At 36.8% G+C, this 18,888-nt stretch overlaps 1 protein-coding gene across 2 annotated transcripts in view; it reads left to right on the plus strand.

Annotated features, from left to right (window-relative positions):
* Window positions 1–18,888, plus strand: part of UNC13C (unc-13 homolog C) — a 691,503-nt gene that overhangs the window by 540,389 nt on the left and 132,226 nt on the right. For both annotated transcript variants that reach the window (XM_055436715.2, XM_088839621.1), the window contains 3 exons: window positions 8,456–8,552; window positions 9,187–9,330; window positions 17,784–17,861. In XM_055436715.2, coding sequence (XP_055292690.2) covers window positions 8,456–8,552; window positions 9,187–9,330; window positions 17,784–17,861 — 319 coding nt within the window. The remainder of the gene's footprint in view (window positions 1–8,455; window positions 8,553–9,186; window positions 9,331–17,783; window positions 17,862–18,888) is intronic.

Below are 18,888 nucleotides of genomic sequence, written 5' to 3' on the forward strand. Positions count from 1 at the left end.
GCTTGAGTCCCTAAGGTCCCTGAGAAAAGAAATGCATTGAGATGAACCCTGTGTGTGTTGCAGTTTCTCCCCAGTCCTCTCCAGCTACGCGCATTTACCAATTTGCCATACCAGTCGTGATGGTCAAACAGAGAACAGTAACCCAGAGTTTATAGTGATCTCCACGGGCTAGAGAAACAAACACTGGTGTTCAGGGCTATAAAGGCTGCTTGGTCTTGTGGGACCAAGATCTTGGAATAAAGGGGACTACAGAGAAGTAAGTACAACATGTATGCAGTTTCTTTTTGAGGTGTTCTCTGATTCCTAATCTGCCCTTGTGTGGAGAGTGAGGCAGAAATCCAGGAGAATGAAAGCACTAAGACATTAAAACACTATGTAGAGACTTCCGCATTCTCACAATGCTGGGGAGACAAAAATTAGAAGGTAAGACTTTCTAAGAAAGAAGAAGCACTATAAACAGCCCAGTTTTTCAGGTGAGATCCCTGAAGGACTCTGTTCTAAAAATAAGGGCAAACTGGAAATAGACCAGCCTAAAACCCAGCCTTTCCTGGATCTTGGTGATCTTCCTACATTCTATCTACAAGCAGGAACTTAGATCCACTCTGAAGGAAATGATAAATCAAAGTTTCCACAATTTTTCATAGACAATGCACACTATTTTAAAAGGGTAAAGATTGCCAGACAATAGGACCAAATAACTAGAATCCAAGAGAAAAAGAGATATTAGCCTTATCAGACATAGTTTGATATGTCCTTTAAATTGTGGGAGGACTTCAACAGTAAAAAGGAACCTATAAGAAGAATAAACTGGACATCATAGAACTGAAAAAGGGAAAGTTAGGAATGTAATAGATGGACCCAATGGCAGAATATACACAGCAGAGGGCCTAAAATAACTGAGCCATAGAAATAAAAAATACAAATATAGAAAAAAATAAAACAGGGATATATGGGGCAAATTATAAAAAGGTCTGGTGTACAATGAATTGGGTCCCAAAAAAAAGAGAAGAGAGAAATAATAAATAGTATTTGAGCAGTGTGTAAAAAGATACTAGGTGTGGATTTTGCAAAACTGATGAAAAGTTTGAAACTAAAGTTCAAGAATTTCTATAAATCCTGAGAAGGATAAATGCAAGGAAAACCACCTGCAGGCACATCATAGAAAACTGCTTAAAATCAAAAACTTAAAGTTTTACAAACGTAAAACTTAAGTGTCCTGGGGTCAGGGAAGGGAGGACACTACTGATTATTCAACAGAAGTGACTGAAACCTGAACACAATTCAATGGTATCTTTCAAGTGCTGAAAGAGAGCAATTAGAATTCTACAAGCATCAAATATATCCTTCAAAAATAAAGGAAAATAAAAACATTTAAACACTATAACTGGGGATCTTCCCAACCCAGGAATTGAACCTAGGTCTCCTGTACCATAGCCAGATTCTTTACCAACTGAGCTGCAAGGGAGGCCCAGCTGAAAAGCTAAGAAAACTCATTTCCAGGAGACTCTCATCAAAAATATAGTCTAAGCCTTCAGACAGAGGAAAATGACTCAAGATAAGAATACAGTAATAAAGAATTAAAAGTATTAGAGAAGATGAACAAATTAGTACATTTAAAGCACATTAGCAATATAAAATTTTAAAAACCTGTAGGATAAAATATGCATAGAATTAAAATAGAGGACAAAAATAACCTGAAAATGTAAAATAGTGATAGACTGAGTTAATATAAGGTCCTCGAATTGTTTGGAAGGTGTAAATACTCATTTTAAAAAGCTTTTACTATGTTTTGGGTGTGTGTGTTATAATTTATAGTGCAAGCCCTTAATGTATAATATAATACTAGGCATCAAATAAGATTATGGGGAAGGAGAAGAGAGTAAAACAAAACCACTGAAAAGGCGAAAAATGAGAAAGAAAGGAATGAAGAGCAAGTAGGAACCTGGGGGCGGGGATGAAAGATGATCGATTTAAAATTTAATGTATCAGAAAATTAAGTGTAAACTTTAAGTACAAGTAGAAAAATATTCTAGCCAACAAGTATTGTTCTACTAGATAAAATAGTAAAACCCAAAATATCTTCCTTATAATTTATTCACCTAAAACGTGAGAGTCTAGAAATGTTCAGTTCAGTTCAGTCGCTCAGTCGTGTCCGACTCTCCGCGACCCCATGAATCACAGCACGCCAGGCCTCCCTGTCCATCACCAACTCCCGGAGTTCACTCAAACTCATGTCCACAGAGTCGGTGATGCCATCCAGCCATCTCATTCTCGGTCGGCCCCTTCTCCTCCCGCCCCCAACCCTTCCCAGCATCAGAGTCTTTTCCAGTGAGTCAACCCGTCGCATGAGGTGGCCAAAGTACTGCAGTTTCAGCTTTAGCATCAGTCCTTCCAATGAACATCCAGGACTGATCTCCTTTAGAATGGACTGGTTGGATCTCCTTGCAGTATAAGGGACTCTCAAGAGTCTTCTCCAACACCACTGTTCAAAAGCATCAATTCTTCGGCGATCAGCCTTCTTCACAGTCCAACTCTCACATCCATACATGACCACGGGAAAAACCATAGCCTTGACTAGACGGACCTTGGTTGGCAAAGTAATGTCTCTGCTTTTCAGTATACTATCAAGGTTGGTTATAACTTTCCTTCCAAGGAGCAAGCGTCTTTTAATTTCATGGCTGCAATCAGCATCTGCAGTGATTTTGGAGCCCAAAAAAGTAAAGTCTGACACTGTTTCCACTGTTTTTCCATCTATTTCCCATGAAGTGATGGGACCAGATGCCATGATCTTTGTTTTCCGAATGTTGAGCTTCAAGCCAACCTTTTCACTCTCCTCTTTCACTTTCATCAAGAGGCTTTTAAGATCCTCTTCACTTTCTGCCATAAGGGTAGTGTCATGTGCATATCTGAGGTTATTGATATTTCTCCCAGCAATCTTGATTCCAGCTTGTGCTTCTTCCAGCCCAGCGTTCCTCATGATGTACTCTGCATATAAGTTAAATAAGCAAGGTGACAATATACAACCTTGACGTACACCTTTTCCTAGAAATGTTAAAGGATGAAAAAATAATTGAAAGGAAAATTATGCAGCTATATTAATATTTAAAAAGTAGATTTTAAATAAAAAGAAAAGTAAATTTTAAGATAAACACTTTGAGAGAAATTTTTTCATGATAATTAACGCAACAATTCAACAAAAAGATGTTTCATTTCTAGTGGAAAGATATCTTGGATATCTTGGATTGGAAGAATTACTATTGTTAAATTGCCATACTATCCAAAGCAATCTACAGATTTAATGTGATCCACATCAAATTATCCATGACATTTTTCACAGAACCAGAACAAATAATCCTAAAATTTATATTGCACCATGAAAGAGCTGGAATTGCCAAAACAATTTTGAGGAGAAAGAACAAAACTGGAGGTATAACCCTCCCAGACTACAGACAATACTACAAAGTAACAGCAATCAAAACAGCATGTTACTGGCACAAAAACAGATATACAGATCAATGGAACAGAATAGAGAGCCCAGAAATAAACCCACACAACCTACAATCAATTAATCTTTGACAAAGGTGGCACAAATATACAAAATATAAAAACCATCTCTTTAGCAAGTAATGTTGAGAAAGCTGGACAGCTACATGTTTATCAATGAAGTTAGAACATACCTTCATACCATGCTCAAATATGACACCTTAAAACTCCTATAAGAGAACACAGGCAAACATTCTCTGACATAAATCCTATCAGCATTTTTTATTAGGTCAGTCTCCTAAGGCAATAGAATTAAAAACAAAAATAAACAAATGGTACCAAATCAAACAAGCTTTTGCATGGCAAAAGAAGCCACAAAGAAAATGAAAAGACAACCTATGGAATGGGAGAGAATATTTGCAAACAGCATGACCAACAGGGGATTAAATTCCAAAATACAAAGACAGTTCACATGACTCAACAACAACAACAAAAACAATCCAATCAAAAAATGGGCAGAACAAATAAGTAAATATCATTTTTCTATTTGTTCAAGGTTAAAAAAATTGGGCAGAAGACAAAAATAGACAGTTCTCCAAAGAATTCATACAGATGGTCAATAGGCACATGGAAAGATGCTCAACAAAGCTAATTAGAGAAATGCAAATCAAAACTACTGAGATATCACCTCACACAGGTCAGAATGGCCAACATCAAAAAGTCTACAAATAACAAATGCTGAGAAGGTGTTGAGAAAAGGGATCCCTCCTACACTGTTGGTGGGAATGTACATTGGTTCAGCTACTGTGGAAAACAGTATGGGGGTTCCCTAAAAGCTAAAAATAGAGTTGCCTGATGATTCAGCAATCTCACTCCTAGGCATATATCTGGAAAAAACTAACTTGGAAAGATACATGCACCCTCAAATTCATAGCAACAATATTTACAATAGGCAAGTCATGGAAGTAACCTAAATATCCATGACAGATGAATGGATAAAGAAAATGTGGATCAAATATACAATGGAATATTATTTATCCATAAAAAAGAATGGAATATTGCCATTTGCAGCAACATGAGTGGACCTAGAGGTTATCATACTAAGTCAGTCAGACAGAGAAAGAAAAATACCATATAACATTTATGAAATAAAAAATATGATACAAATGAACAGATTTACAAAACAAATACCCACTCATAGACACAGAAAGCAATCTTATGGTTACCAAAGGGGTAAAGTGGTATGGGATAAATTAGGAGACTTGGGATTAACAGATACAAACTACTATATATAAAATAGATAAACAAAGCCCTATTGTTTAGCACAGGGACTATATTCAGTACCCCATATGAACCAGAGTGGAAAAGAATATGAAAAAAGAATATACAATGTAATAAATACAACTAACTCACTTTCTTGTACACCAGGAACTAACACAACATTGTAAATCAACTGTACTTCAATTAAAATTTTTCAAAAATAAAGTTTAAAAAGATATATTATTTGTCTTTGTGTATGTATTAAATGACATGTCAGCAAAATATATAAAGCAAAAATTGTCAGAAATAAAATGAAAAACTAAATCTACAGTTCTATTTGGAGATTACAATTCTTTCAGAAACTGAAGAATAAGACAAAAATGTCATTAATAAAGACATTTCAAAAGCATGAATAAAACAGTTTGAGACATTTATCTACCCAGATCTATCTCTATCTGCTCACCCAGAGTTTCCACAAATTTTCATAGATATCATTTACACACACACGTGCACACAGAATACCTATCTATAATTTATAATTAACCAGCAGTGAGAAAATACACATTTTTAACAGACACATATGGTGCACTTACCAAAATAGACTATCTGCTAGACCCAAAAGCAAATATAATAAATTTTAAAAGCTTAGGAAATATACTGTATATTCTTGGACCACAGATAGGAAATTAAGCAGATACTCTAGATCATTCATAAGTCAAAAAATAAACCACAGTGTAAATTACACAGTATTTTTAACTAATGATAAAATGTAGCATGTCAAAACTTGTGGATTACAGCTACAACAAGAAATAGAGGAAAATTTATGGCTCTGATTCTATAAAAAGAAAGGAAAAACTATAAAATCAGTGATGTAAGTTATCAGAAGAAATATTTAAAATGAAGAGAAAATAGAAAAAGAAAATATCAACATGACCTGGAATAAATATAAAGTAGAAAATTTTATATGCTCGGTCCTGTCTGACTCTTTGCAACCCCATGGACTGAATGAAGCCTGTCAGATTGCTCTGTTCATTGAATTTTTCCAGGCAAGAATACTTGAGTCAGTTGCCATTTCCTACTCCAAGGGATCCTCCTAACCCAGGGATCAAACCTGCATCTCTCCTGTCTTCTGCTTTGGCAGGCAGATTCTTTACCACTGTGCTACCTGGGGTTAAAAAGCCAAGTGTGTTTTTGAGAAGATGATAAAAATCCAAGAAACCTTAGCAAGGGCAGTGCAAAAAAAAATGTCACAAATTACCATTATCAGGAAAAGTTATCACAAAATATCCTACAAAGATAAAAAATTATTAAGAGAGCATTTATGGTAGGCCATTTAAAAGTTAGACAAAATGTATAAATTCCTTTAAAACTAAAACCAAGCTAGCATAACAAAAAATATAAAATCTGAATGGGTCTGTAAGTATTCTAAAATTTGATCCTTAATTAAAGCTCATGTCACAATTAAAACTCCAGGCCCAGATGGCTCCAAATGGAATTCTTCCAAATGTTTAAGAAAGAATATCACCAATTTAACACAAACTGTTCCAGAGAAGGCAGGAACACTTCTCAAACCATTTTTAAGGTCAGCATATCCTCACTACTAAAACTCATTGAGAACATAGCAAGCAAGAATAATTAATTACAGGCCAATTTCTCTCTGAACGTAGTTTAAAAAATAAATGAAATATTAGCCAATATAAAAAGGCTAATATAAACATGACAAAGGGGAATTTATTCCTTGGATATGAGATTAAACATTTTAAAAGCAATGAACGTAATTCACCGTATTTAAAATATGAAGGAGAAAATTCCTACAATCATTACACTAAACTTATAGCAATAATTAGATACAATAGAACATTAATTAAAAATCAAGGAAACTCTCTTAAATCTAATATAATAACCCCCTATTTAAACAAACTACACAAAAATACTTATGGATAAAATTGGTCATTCTTCCCCACGAGATCAAGAATGACCAATTTTACATGTATATATATAGGACTTCCCAGGTGGTGCAGTGGTAAAGAATCCACCTGCAAGTGCAGGAGACACAGGAGACATGGGTTTAATCCCTGGGTTGGGAAGATCCCCTGGAGGAGGAAATGGCTACCCGCTCCAGTATTCTTGCCTGGAAAATTCCATGGACAGAGGAGCCTGGCAGGCTACAGTCCATGGAGCTGCAAAGAGTCAGACAGGACTGAACACACACACACACACACATATATATATATACCTGAATCACTTTACTCTACAGTAGAAATTAATACATTGTAAATCAACTATACTTCTACAAAATGAATTTTTTTAAAAAGAACAAAACTGATAATTGATAACATCACTTTTATTTAACATTGTGTTAGAATTCCCAGGCAGTACAGTAAGACAAGAGAAAAGTCTAACGATTGTAAAAGCATATAATGATGCTGTCAATATGTTTTTATGACATAATTATACATCTAGAAAATTCAAAAGAAACTATGGGAAAACTAATAGAATCTAAAATGTGAATGTAGTATGTTCATTGAATTTCTATATGATAGCCACAGCTAGAAAATTACACATACCCAATACCATTTAAATGACATTAAAACCATGATAAAGACTTGTGATGAAAGATGTGCATGCCGTCTATTTAGGAAACTATAAAATATTACTGAGAGATACTTAAGATGTACTCAATAAAAATATACAATATTCCTTACAAGATGCATTATTGTAAAGATGATAGTTCTCCCTTCACTGATTCAATACAATCCCATAAGGAGTACAGCAGCTCTTTTTGTGCAAATTGACAAGTTTGTTCAAGAAAATGTAGTACATAGAAATACAAAGGGCCAACACTAGCCACAGCAACCTTGAAGAGGAAGTAAAGAAGTTGGAGAACTGCACTATCAGTTGTCAAAACTATTCAAAAGCTAATTATTAATTGTACAGTATTGTGTGTAACAAATAGATGAATGAAATAAAGTAGTCTGAAGACAAATCCACTCGTTGCTGTTAATTGATTTGCATCGAAGATGCCAATTCAAAGCAGTGGGGCTAAGGATTACCTTCTAAATAAATGGTGCTAGACAACTGTACATCCATTGTACATCCATATGGAAAAAAGAACTTTGAAACTTAGACCATTCACAAAATCCAGCTGCAGGTTGATTGCAGATCATTAAAATTTAAAGGTGAGCCTACAGTATCAGTTACAGGAGAGGAGTTGTGGTAGATGAAAGCCACATGGCAATGTCCTGAGAAATAAGAGAATGACACAATGGGGCACACAGCATACAAGATCTATGTTTTACAGGATTTTGAATTGTAAAGAGAATCATAGAGTGGGAATTGGGAACTAATCATGAAACAGCATGAGAAGGGTCAGGAGAAAGGAAGGGACTGAAGGTAAAAGGGAAAGTTAGATAGATAGATATTGGCCACCCTGCACAGCAGGATCTTAGATCCCCAATCAGGGATCAAACCCATGCCCGCTGCAGTGGTAGCTCAGAGTCCTAACCACTGAACTGCCAGGGAATTGCGAGAAGGGGATATATTTAAGAAGTGAAGATAAAAGTCCTCAAGGTAGCAGAACTAGAAAAAGAGAATGAAAAGAGGGTTTTGGTCCTGAATTACTCTCAGATAAGAAAAGAACAATACTGCATTTACTATTAATTATGTATGAATGACATCTTTTATAGTATGTCATAATATTAATTTTTTTCAGGTGGTTTGAACCTTTTGTCATGCAGTGGCTAGATGAAAATGAAGACGTATCAATGGAGTTCCTACATGGAGCCCTGGGAAGAGACAAAAAAGATGGAGTGAGTTTAAATGACTTTCAGATTGCTTATTGTTGAGATTTATTCACACTGCTCACTTTTAAGCTAATGGGAATTGTTAGGTTTATTGCTATTGATTAACATTTATTTTAATCCTCTAATTACCAAAATATAATTAGAACACAATTTTAAAGTCTGATAAGACACCTAGGGAATTGCTTTAAAAAAAAAAATCAATCACCCTTTTGCCATAAGATTCTTTACTCCTTGAATTGACCTGAATCTACAAGTTCAGTAGGCTTATACAAAGCTTCCCCATTGCTCTGGAACCTTTCCAGGATTCCAAGATTAGGGACAGACACTCTCCCAATCCCTCTAGAGTAAATCAAATGTCTTGAGCCACAATCAGCTTGCTAAACCATCCTAATGCCTGTGGGGAATGAGAAATTGAAAAAACCACTCCCCCAATTCAATTAATAGTAACCTGCCTCATGATACTAGTTTTACTACACTTTTCAGAAAAGGAGATGAATGATTTTAAAATGAACAAACATTTTCTTACTGGGAAATGAAGGTACATGATATAGGAGATTGAGTTGTTTTGAGAAATAATGAAGATTCTTTCCACGGTCCATCTAATATGCTTCAGGAATGGTTTCATCTTCTCTCTCCTCAGTTTCAACAGACATCTGACCATGCACTCTTCTCTTGCTCCGTGGTTGATGTCTTTGCTCAGCTTAATCAGAGCTTTGAGATTATTAAGAAACTGGAATGCCCCAATCCTGAAGCATTATCTCACTTAATGAGAAGATTTGCAAAGGTAGGTTAAATGGAATGAATCCTTTCTTTGCTGGGACAATGTATGTGTGTGTGTGTGTGTGTGTGTGTGTGGTTTAGTCACTCAGGTCATGTTGAACTCTTTGCGACCCCATGGACTGTAGCCCACCAGGCACCTCTGTCCATGGAAGTCTCCATGCAAGAGTACTGGAGTGGGTTGCCATTCCGTTTTCCAGGGCATCATCCTGACCCAGGGATCGAACCCAGGTGTTCTGCATTGCAGGTGGACTCTTTACCACTGAGCCACCAGGGACTATGGAATGTTATTATTTTCCTGCACAGAATCTGAAAAATGCTGTTATTTTATAGCACTAGTCTTGTCTGGCTACTACCCCAATTTAATTTTCTAATCCCAACAAAAAAAGACTGTTTCAAGTTTGTCACCTTTTTGCCCTTCTTTTTTCTTAAATATAGATTTATCATCTAAAAAATTCAAGTTACTGTTCACATGAATGACTCAGTCATTTGTAATTGATGAGACTACTATGGGTGGCCAAATTAATTTACATTTCAGCTTTGTAGCAGAAAATAAATCTTGGAATTTCATATTCAAATGGCAAGTATTTTTTTTTTTAGCAGTAATACACTACAGCACAAAATATGTTGAACCTGGAGTAATGAAAATTGAGTTCTAATTTCAAATCAGCCAATAACTATAGTGTGAGTCTGAGCAGTTCCCTTGATTTTTACGAATAGGCTTTTGTTAGTTGATTTTGAGCAACCAGACTTCTCTTAAGACCTCTTCCTCCTCCTATTGTCTAAGAAGGCTTATAAAATACTTACTACTTTGCAAAAGTTTCAAGGGAAATATAAGAACTAAAAGATGCAGTCTCTGTCCTTTAGATCTTTAAGACAGGCAGATAGATAGATGGATAATCAAGACCACTTGACATGAGCTAATTGGAAGGTGACATAAAGACGGATATTCATGAAGAGGGACAATTCAATCTCAAGAACAGTGGAATCCACAATAAGATAAAGATCTGTTCTGGGAGAGGCAAAGGTTGGGAGAATGAAGATGTGTCCAGATCTTGAAAAGTTCTGCTTCCCAGGTTGAGAAGTTTAAACTTAATCTTCTGAACTATTTAAGAAATAGTAAATATCTGGAGATTTTGAATCAGAGTAGTTATACAACAAATGTAAGGGTGGAGGGCGAGGACCTACTACAGTCCTCTGTCTGATGGCCCTGTGGCTGGATAATGGTGGAGGTCTTGGCTGTTTGACAAGGGTTTACTCATTGCCTCACCTGCACACTTTACCAGCCACTTTCAGAGATGTAGTCATGAGTAAGCACAGTCTCTGACTTTAGAAAGCTTATCATGAGATGGCCAAATCTGCAGACAGCTATGAAAAAGTCAAATGCTATCATGAGGGTATCTCAGAGGTTGAAAAAGGCCATGTGAGTGTGTGTGTGTGTGATATTAAAAAATAAAGAAAGGCCAAAACTCAGTGAACTTGTTTACAATATTTAAGGTGTATTAATTTGCCAGGGTTGCCTTAAATAAAATACTACAGAATGGTGATGTAAGCAGTAGAAAATAATTATCTCCCAGTTCTGTAAACTACTGTAATACATTCAAGATCAGAGTGTCATAATGTTTGCTTTCTTCTGAAGCCACTCTCTTGATCTAGCAATTGACTACCTTGGTGTGTCTGGACAGTCTCCCCTTTGTGTACATACACCCCTTGTGTTTCTGTGTGTGCTCAGTCCTGTCTGACTCTTTGTGACCCCATGGATGAGAGTCCTCCAGGCTCCTCTGTCCATGGAATTTTCCAGGCAAGAGTATAGAGTGAGTTACCATTTGTTTCTATGTGTGTCTAAATTTTCTCTTCTTAGAAAGAAACCGATCATATTGGATTAGAGCTCACCTTATTGGCCTTATTTTAACTAACTCACTTCTTGAAAGATCCTGTCTCCAAATACATTCATATTCTGAGATACTGGGAGTTAGTGTTTCAACAGTAAATTTTGAGGGGGACACAGTTCAGCCTGTAAAGGATGTACATATTTACCGTGCCCCTGCTTTTAACCACAGATACAAACACAAAGGGAGATTACTTCACTTGCATTATCACAAAAAGTCTAAGTTGAGATCCTTTGTGAATGCAAGGCATGAGGCAGACCCTGTCATTGGCCCTGGTTCTTAGAAAAGTGTAAGTCTTGTTCACTGACAAATGCATTAGGAAAGGGCTTCAGCATCTTTATTAACTGTAGTAGGACAGTTAATTTATGCTGAAGTAACTAGTAAACCAAGAAACCGTATGATTTAACACAACAAAGATGGACTTCCTGATCACCAAACCTCAGCCTTTGGTAAAAATAAATAAACAAACAAAGCCAAATATACTAGTCAAAGTGGTAAGGACAGATTTTAATCAGTAATAAATTACTGCAGTGGAGGAGAGTCCAGACTAAAACAGACCGTTTTGATATGTACAGCCATCCGGGTGTTCCAGAGGCAGAATGCAGGAACAGGGAGAGCAAAAATTGGTGGCCCAAAGAGTAGGAGAGGGGCTTGATTCATGGGAAGCCCACCTAGTTTGCTGCTGCTGCTGCTGCTGCTAAGTCACTTCAGTCGTGTCCGACTCTGTGTGACCCCATAGACGGAAGCCCACCAGGCTCCCCCGTCCCTGGGATTCTCCAGGCAAGAACACTGGAGTGGGTTGCCATTTCCTTCTCCAATGTGTGAAAGTGAAAAGTGAAAGTGAAGTCGCTCAGTCGTGTCCGACCCTTAGCGACCCCACGGACTGCAGCCTACCAGGCTCCTCCATCCATGGGATTTTCTAGGCAAGAGTAACCTAGTTTGCTAACTCGTACTTATTGAAGTTAGGCCCCTACCCTTCCACAGAGGCTGGGAGACAGGACCCTATCTTCAGGTGTTGGCTAGAATAAATGGTAAATCTTTTGGCAGCCTTGGGTTTTTTCAGGCAGGCACTTTAAGGGATGTGGGATCATCCAAGAGGTGTGTCTTTGAACTCTTAGAAATTTTGCTACTGTTTTGTTCAAGTCTTTATAAGCCAAGGTTAAGGCCCAGTTGAGAAGGGGACTCAGGAGCCTGGGCAGAGCTTGCTCAATAGAGAATGTTTGTTGTCCTCCATTATTCTGTGACTCAGGACTTCTAGCTTGAGAGGTCCCACTAAAGAAAGAGCATAAGATTTATAGAGGGCTGTGGAACTACAGTTGGAATGTTAGGCTCACATTGTAAACAGTCTTAAAGAACAGACAAAGTGACTGAATTTCTTTAGTAAAAAATGAGGAGCCCATGACAAGCAGTTGTCAGCCTAAAATGTTTTAAAATATTTGTCTGCCATAAAATACTTTGAACTCCAGTTTTTATATCTGCTAACTTGGAAGACTAAGGTAACCTCCCACTTTTAGAGATAATAGTTTAAAATCATTTATTGCAACTTTCTTGAGCAGCTGATTCCAATTTCCCACTATGGGGAAATCTGCAGTGAATTCTGCAGAATTATTCTAAAAAATTCTCGAAGTCTTTTATTGACTAGCAGCTGTGTTTTGGATGACTGCCAAGAAAAGTATGAAATAGGGTCATTAGGGACAGTGTTTTTAAAAGTATGTCACATGCTATTTCTGAAACACTGTAGTGGAAGCAGGATCAGATAAGAATTGCACATATTACAAAAGTAGAATTCACAGAGTAGTTGGTTATGTAAGATGGGGGCAAAGAAGCCCAGAGTGGAAGGACTGTCTGAAGCAAGAGGAAAAGAATTAGGCTGCATGTGTTACTGAAGAAAGGTGAGTTTTTATTGGCACAGTAAAATAATTTCAGTGAAATAAAGGCATTTTTAACCCATGGACATTCAATACTAACCAGTTACTATCATAGGGAGATGAAATATCACAAGGAATGAAAAACATTTTCTAGGAAAATAGAAATTGGCAACCTTCATGGAAAAATAAACTTTTATTAGCATGATGATTTAAAAATTGGGACTTGGTGGTTAATCTAATTAGCTATTTCACAGGAAGTGCAGACTACTCAAGTTTGTTTTATTTCATCAGCTGTGACCATTGGTCTTGAAAACCCTATCCTTCTTAGGATTGGGATCCTTGTATCAAGAGATACTGAAATCCTATTATCTTTCTGGGACATAGACTGATTTAAACCATCCCCTGGAGGAAAGACACATTATTGATGTCTTCAGACATTTAAGAGGAGTTAGCACTGTCAACTGGATCTTAAAAACATGATTTGTTTTCACTAAAGCATATAAAAGACTGAATCAGGTACCAGGCAAATGCTTTAAATTCCTTAGCAGGTACTTTCAGGAGCTGTGATGAGTGGGAAGATGGGCACATGGTCGGAGAATATTCCTATGGCTGTCTTGTTGCTCTTGACAAGTATGGGTGCTTCAGTTAAAAGAACAATGAAGTAATATTTTCAGTACTACTTAAAAACAAATCAACAAATGTTAACTGACTCCTAGCTAAGAGTTGTCAATATTGTGGTGAATGAGACACACATATTCCTTGTGATCTGGGAACCTAATCCTAATTTAAAAAATAATAATGATAATTCATTGAGCACCACTATGTGCTAATCACTTTACATGTATTGTCTCACTTATTCTTTACAACCACCTCAAGAGATACATACAATTATTTTTCTTAATTTTAATATGACAAAACAAGCTCAGAAGGTTTAAACAATGCAGAGAAGACTAGAAATGATATGAACGGAACACTTTCGTCCACCAATCTATATTACCTTCACATTCCAGTGTTATCCAGAAATCAATTAGTAAGTTGAAGAACAAAATTTCACCATTCATGTTTATCCTTTAAGCCAAATATAGGCATCCCTAGGGAATTCTGTTTTATGTTGGATACGTTAAAATACAATGTGTGAAGCACTGAAGTGGCATCACTAGTGCCATTTAACAAATACTGCAGTCTTCTTGTCCTCTGCGTTGCTCTGATACTGTAAAGCTCCATGCATAAAATGTGACTGCAGAGATGGATTTGATCCAGGGTTCGTGTCTTCCTGATTGTAAGAGTATACTCCTAGATGTCCCTCCTGGTAGTATTGACAAGATATTTAGTCTACTTCTACAATCCACTCCAGTATTCTTGCCTGGGAAATCCTGGGGACAGAGGAGCCTTGTGGACAGAGGAGCCTTGTGGACTACAGTTGATGGGGTCACAGAGAGTCGGACATGACTTAATGATTAAACAATAACAAACCCCAGAATTGCTGACTCAATAGACCTGGGACTGGACCAGTGAATTTTTTTAATTGATTTCATTTTTTTGACTCCAGTAGATCTTTGTTGCTTTGCAAGGGCTTTCTCTCTAGTTGTGATGAGCAGGGGCTACTCTTTGCTGCAGTGGCTTCTCTTGTTGTGGAGCACAAGTTCTAGGGTACATGGGCTTCAGTAGTTGTGGCACATGGTTTTAGTTGCTTTGCTGCATGTGGAATCTTCCCAGACCAAGGATTGAACCCACGTTCCCCACATTGTCAGGTGGACTCCTATCACACTGTGCCACCAGGGAAGTCCTGGATCAAGGAATTTATTTATTTATTTCCAACAAGTTCCTAGGTGATGCTTATGATGATGTTGGGAAAATGCTTGAGATAGATATGTCTTAACTAACTACAGTAGACCCTTGAACAACATGGGTTTGAACTTTGGGAGTCCAGTTTTTAAATAGTAAATATTATAGTACTATATGATATGTGGTTAGTTGAATCCAGGGATATGGATGAACTGTGAATACAGGTGGCTCAGACAGTAAAGGATCCGCTGCAATGCAGGAGACCCACTTTCGATCCCTGTGTTGAGAAGATCCCTTGGAGAAGGAAATGGCTACCCATTCCAGTATTCTTGCCTGGAGAATTTCATAGACAGAGAAGCCTGTCAGGTTATAGTCCATGGGGTGTCAAGGAGTTGGAAATGACTGAGCATCTAATGCTTTCACTGTAAGCTACAAGTCAGTTTTTCACTGTGCAGAGAGTTGGTGTCCCTAACCCTCTGGTTGTTCAAGGTTCAGCTGTAGTCACTAGTAGTAATTAAGAAATGTCTAATAGTGATTTTTCTTTGTTGAATAAATTAGAATGACATTGAAGTTGCCCCTGAAATGTACATGAACACATTTAGGTGTACTTTGTATACTCACAAATAAATAGATATTGTTATAGCCAGTGTACTGACAATTCTTTGAGCACAAGGCCTTAAACTACATTGTATATGACAAAGCCCTTTTCCAAACCTCCGGCATTTGTAGGTTATTAGATGTGAGATCCTAGGATCAGTTGCCTCCCAGCTGGAATTCAAGCGAATCACTTCATAATTCCTATGAAGCAGAGGCAAGAATTAGACCATGTGGAGACGCTGAGAATAATCAGAAATGGTTGGATTCCCCTGCCCAAACTAAATCTTGAACACATGATAGTCTGAGAGGCAACAAGCTCCTAAAGGCAGGCTTCTGTTGGTTTTTAATTTTGCAATTTAGTGAATTGATTCCTGCAGTTGACACTGTCATAAGAACCTGTAAACTGAGAGTAGTGTTCATATGTATGAGTAAATCAGCACTCATTAGGTAAGTCCCAAAGTAATTTTCAACATGAAGTCTAAAATAAAATTTGAACAGATGCATTTAGAAAATACTTTAGTCTGATCCACCACCTGTTTTCCTAGATTTGTTAGTCTACTTCTTGATAAGATGTTATATTTTTCAAAGCCAATTTTTCTATTTAAATTGATGCATGTTTTCACTTTTGGTGGCTCAGTTGGAAAATAATCTGCCTGAAGTGCTGGAGACCTGGGTTCTATCCCTGGGTTGGGAAGATCCCTTGAAGAAGGGAATGGCAATCCACTCCAGTATTCTTGTCTGGAGAATTCTAAGGACAGCGGACCCTGGCAGGCTACTGTCCATAGGGTTGCAAAGAGTCGGACATGACTGAGCAACAATGCTTTCTTTTCTTTCCACAAACTATTGATTTTCTTTCGGCCTGTTAGCCCTAATTTCAGGTTTCAGGTTTTCACTGTGATTTTTAAAGTCTATAAAATGAGTTCATAGTCACATTCTGTGGTTTCAGGTCTGCAAATTATATACCTCTCCTTCAGCTTAACTCCTTGTACTATCTCCTCAAGTTGATTTTGAGTCACAAAGAAAATTCAGAAGAATGTATTGTACATAAAAAAGCTTTTGTGTTTTGCTTTTCTGTGAAAAGAGATCTCTATTTACTGCTCTTGTTGCTTTCTCTCTTCTAAGAAAATCATGTCCACTTTGGACTTAAAATAATTCAGACTCTGTAAGAAATAGCAGTATCCTGCAAACACATCAATATCTGTTTAAGTAATTAAAACAAAATGCAACTAATGAAAGTTGTTCATTTTCCGTTTTTTTGCATAGTTAATAGAAGCAGAGGGCATCCTTAGGCTCATTAAGAGATATTAGATAGAGAAGGAAAATGTGGAAATAGGATTAAAAAGGCCAAGGAGGGGAAGATTAGGCAGTATTTTTAGCAAATATTGCATCAATAAATAACTTAGTATATTAATGGTAAATTAATAGATACTGTGATGCAACAAAAGCTTAAATTTAGGTCTTAAGATGTGTTCTTTGTTATTAGTAAGTCTCTGTATCATTGAAAATATTCATTGCTAATTGACACATATGGGTATGTTCTGACCCCAGTCATAATTCAGGAATATTGTAGAAAGTTGAAAAAAGAACCACCACAAGGAATTTTGTTATAGTAGAGTGTGTGTGTGTGTGTGGTGTGGTGTGTTGGGGTGAAGGGGGGATGGCAACTAGAAATCATGCCAGATAATGAAAGCATAAAGTGTCAATCATTCAGAAAAAGAAAAAAGTCATTGGGGCCATTAGGTAATAAGTATCCAAGCATAGAGGAGGTATCACCAAACAGTATACCTCCTGAGTCTTAAGTTAGAAATAAATCATTTTGTGATGGAGCTGGTTGTATGAAAATAGAATGGATGCATGATGACTATCTTCCAAATGTACTCAGAAATACTACAAATTGTCGTCTAAATATAAGTTTGAAATCCTTCTTTTGGCAAAAGTGTAGATTTAGTCACTACTATGGCCCTTGTTTGGCTTCCCAGGTCAGTGGGAAGTGGGCCTGCTAATACAGGAGACTCCAGTTCCATCCCTGGGTTGGGAGGATCCCCTGGAGAAGGAAATGGCAACCCACTCCAGTGTTCTTGCCTAGGAATCCCATGGACAAAGGAGCCTGGTGGGCTGCAGTCCATGAGATCACAGAGAGTCAGAAATGACTGAGCAGCTGAGCACATGTGTGACCCGTGTTCATCTGAAAAAGTCTTTTGAAGTTTTCTGATTAACATAACCCGGATTGTGTGTATTTGTGGGGATAGATACATATGTAGATATATATGTACATATAAAGTTTTACTTACCTGAATAAATTTCACAATTTTTTTTCCTAGACCATCAATAAAGTACTACTTCAGTATGCTGCAATTGTATCAAGTGATTTCAGTTCATACTGTGATAAGGAAAATGTGGTAAGTAAAAATGTCTCTAATTTCAAATAGTCCTCAATTGAGAACTGATATAAGTAAGCAAGGGAACCTGTTTTCTTTCTGTTTTCATATAGATGATAAAAATAGAGATCTCAGGAGACTTTTGTTAGAAAACTTTCTAGTAGTCCTGAACTGGTATAAAATAGAATTCAGAGGAAGGTTGAGAGCATCTCGATGCCAGTCAGCTTGTGGTTTTCCATGACGATAAGGAGTAAGACTCATAAAAACAATTGAAAACCCACGTCATTGTAAACACTGGAACTGGGACCTAGGAGTTAAAAAGTTCAATGTTCACACCAAATAGTGTAGTTTTGGCATCAATAGCAAAATGAGTATAATTTATTCTTTTAGTTTTCAAATAAATTGAATTGTTAAAGTAAGGAGTGATACTGATCTATACCCTGAATTATTAACTTACCCTCTTATTTTTTGGATGATTGACAAATGTTGATAAAATCTAAGCCAATATTACAGATTAATGAAAGGAATAAAGAAAAGTAAGATAAACCAAAAGTAATTTGGAATACAATCAATGTTATTTTATGATGGAAGGTAAAATCTTTCTATTCACCATAATAATTTTAGGAGAAATATGTTGGTAGCATTATAAGAATTTTTTAAAACACTGGAAAATATTTTAGAAGTCAGTACTAGATTTTTCAAGAGAAAAATCGGGTTTTTTTTCCTCTGTCAAAAAATCAGTTCCCACTATCCAGGAAATCTTAAAGAGAATTCTTGCTGAAACCTCATTGACCTCTTGCTGACAGCTCATTAAGATAAGTCAGCCCTAATTGTTCTTGAGGGTCCCAGAAGAGTCTCCTTTCCCTTACATGAAAATGCTGCCCAGAAATTTTATTGAAATGCCTGGATGTCTCAGTAGTGATTTCTAATTGCCATTGATTACAAATATTCTAATAGACAAGATAGAGTATTTATTTATTGAAAGCATCTAGTTGTAATTAAATTTATAATACAGTTGAAAAGTAATATGTTGAAAATCAAAATAGTG

This window comes from Moschus berezovskii, chromosome 9 (assembly GCF_049115385.1).
Source record: "Moschus berezovskii isolate FMDL1 chromosome 9, NW_MosBer_1.0, whole genome shotgun sequence".
Taxonomy (NCBI): Eukaryota; Metazoa; Chordata; class Mammalia; order Artiodactyla; family Moschidae; genus Moschus; species Moschus berezovskii.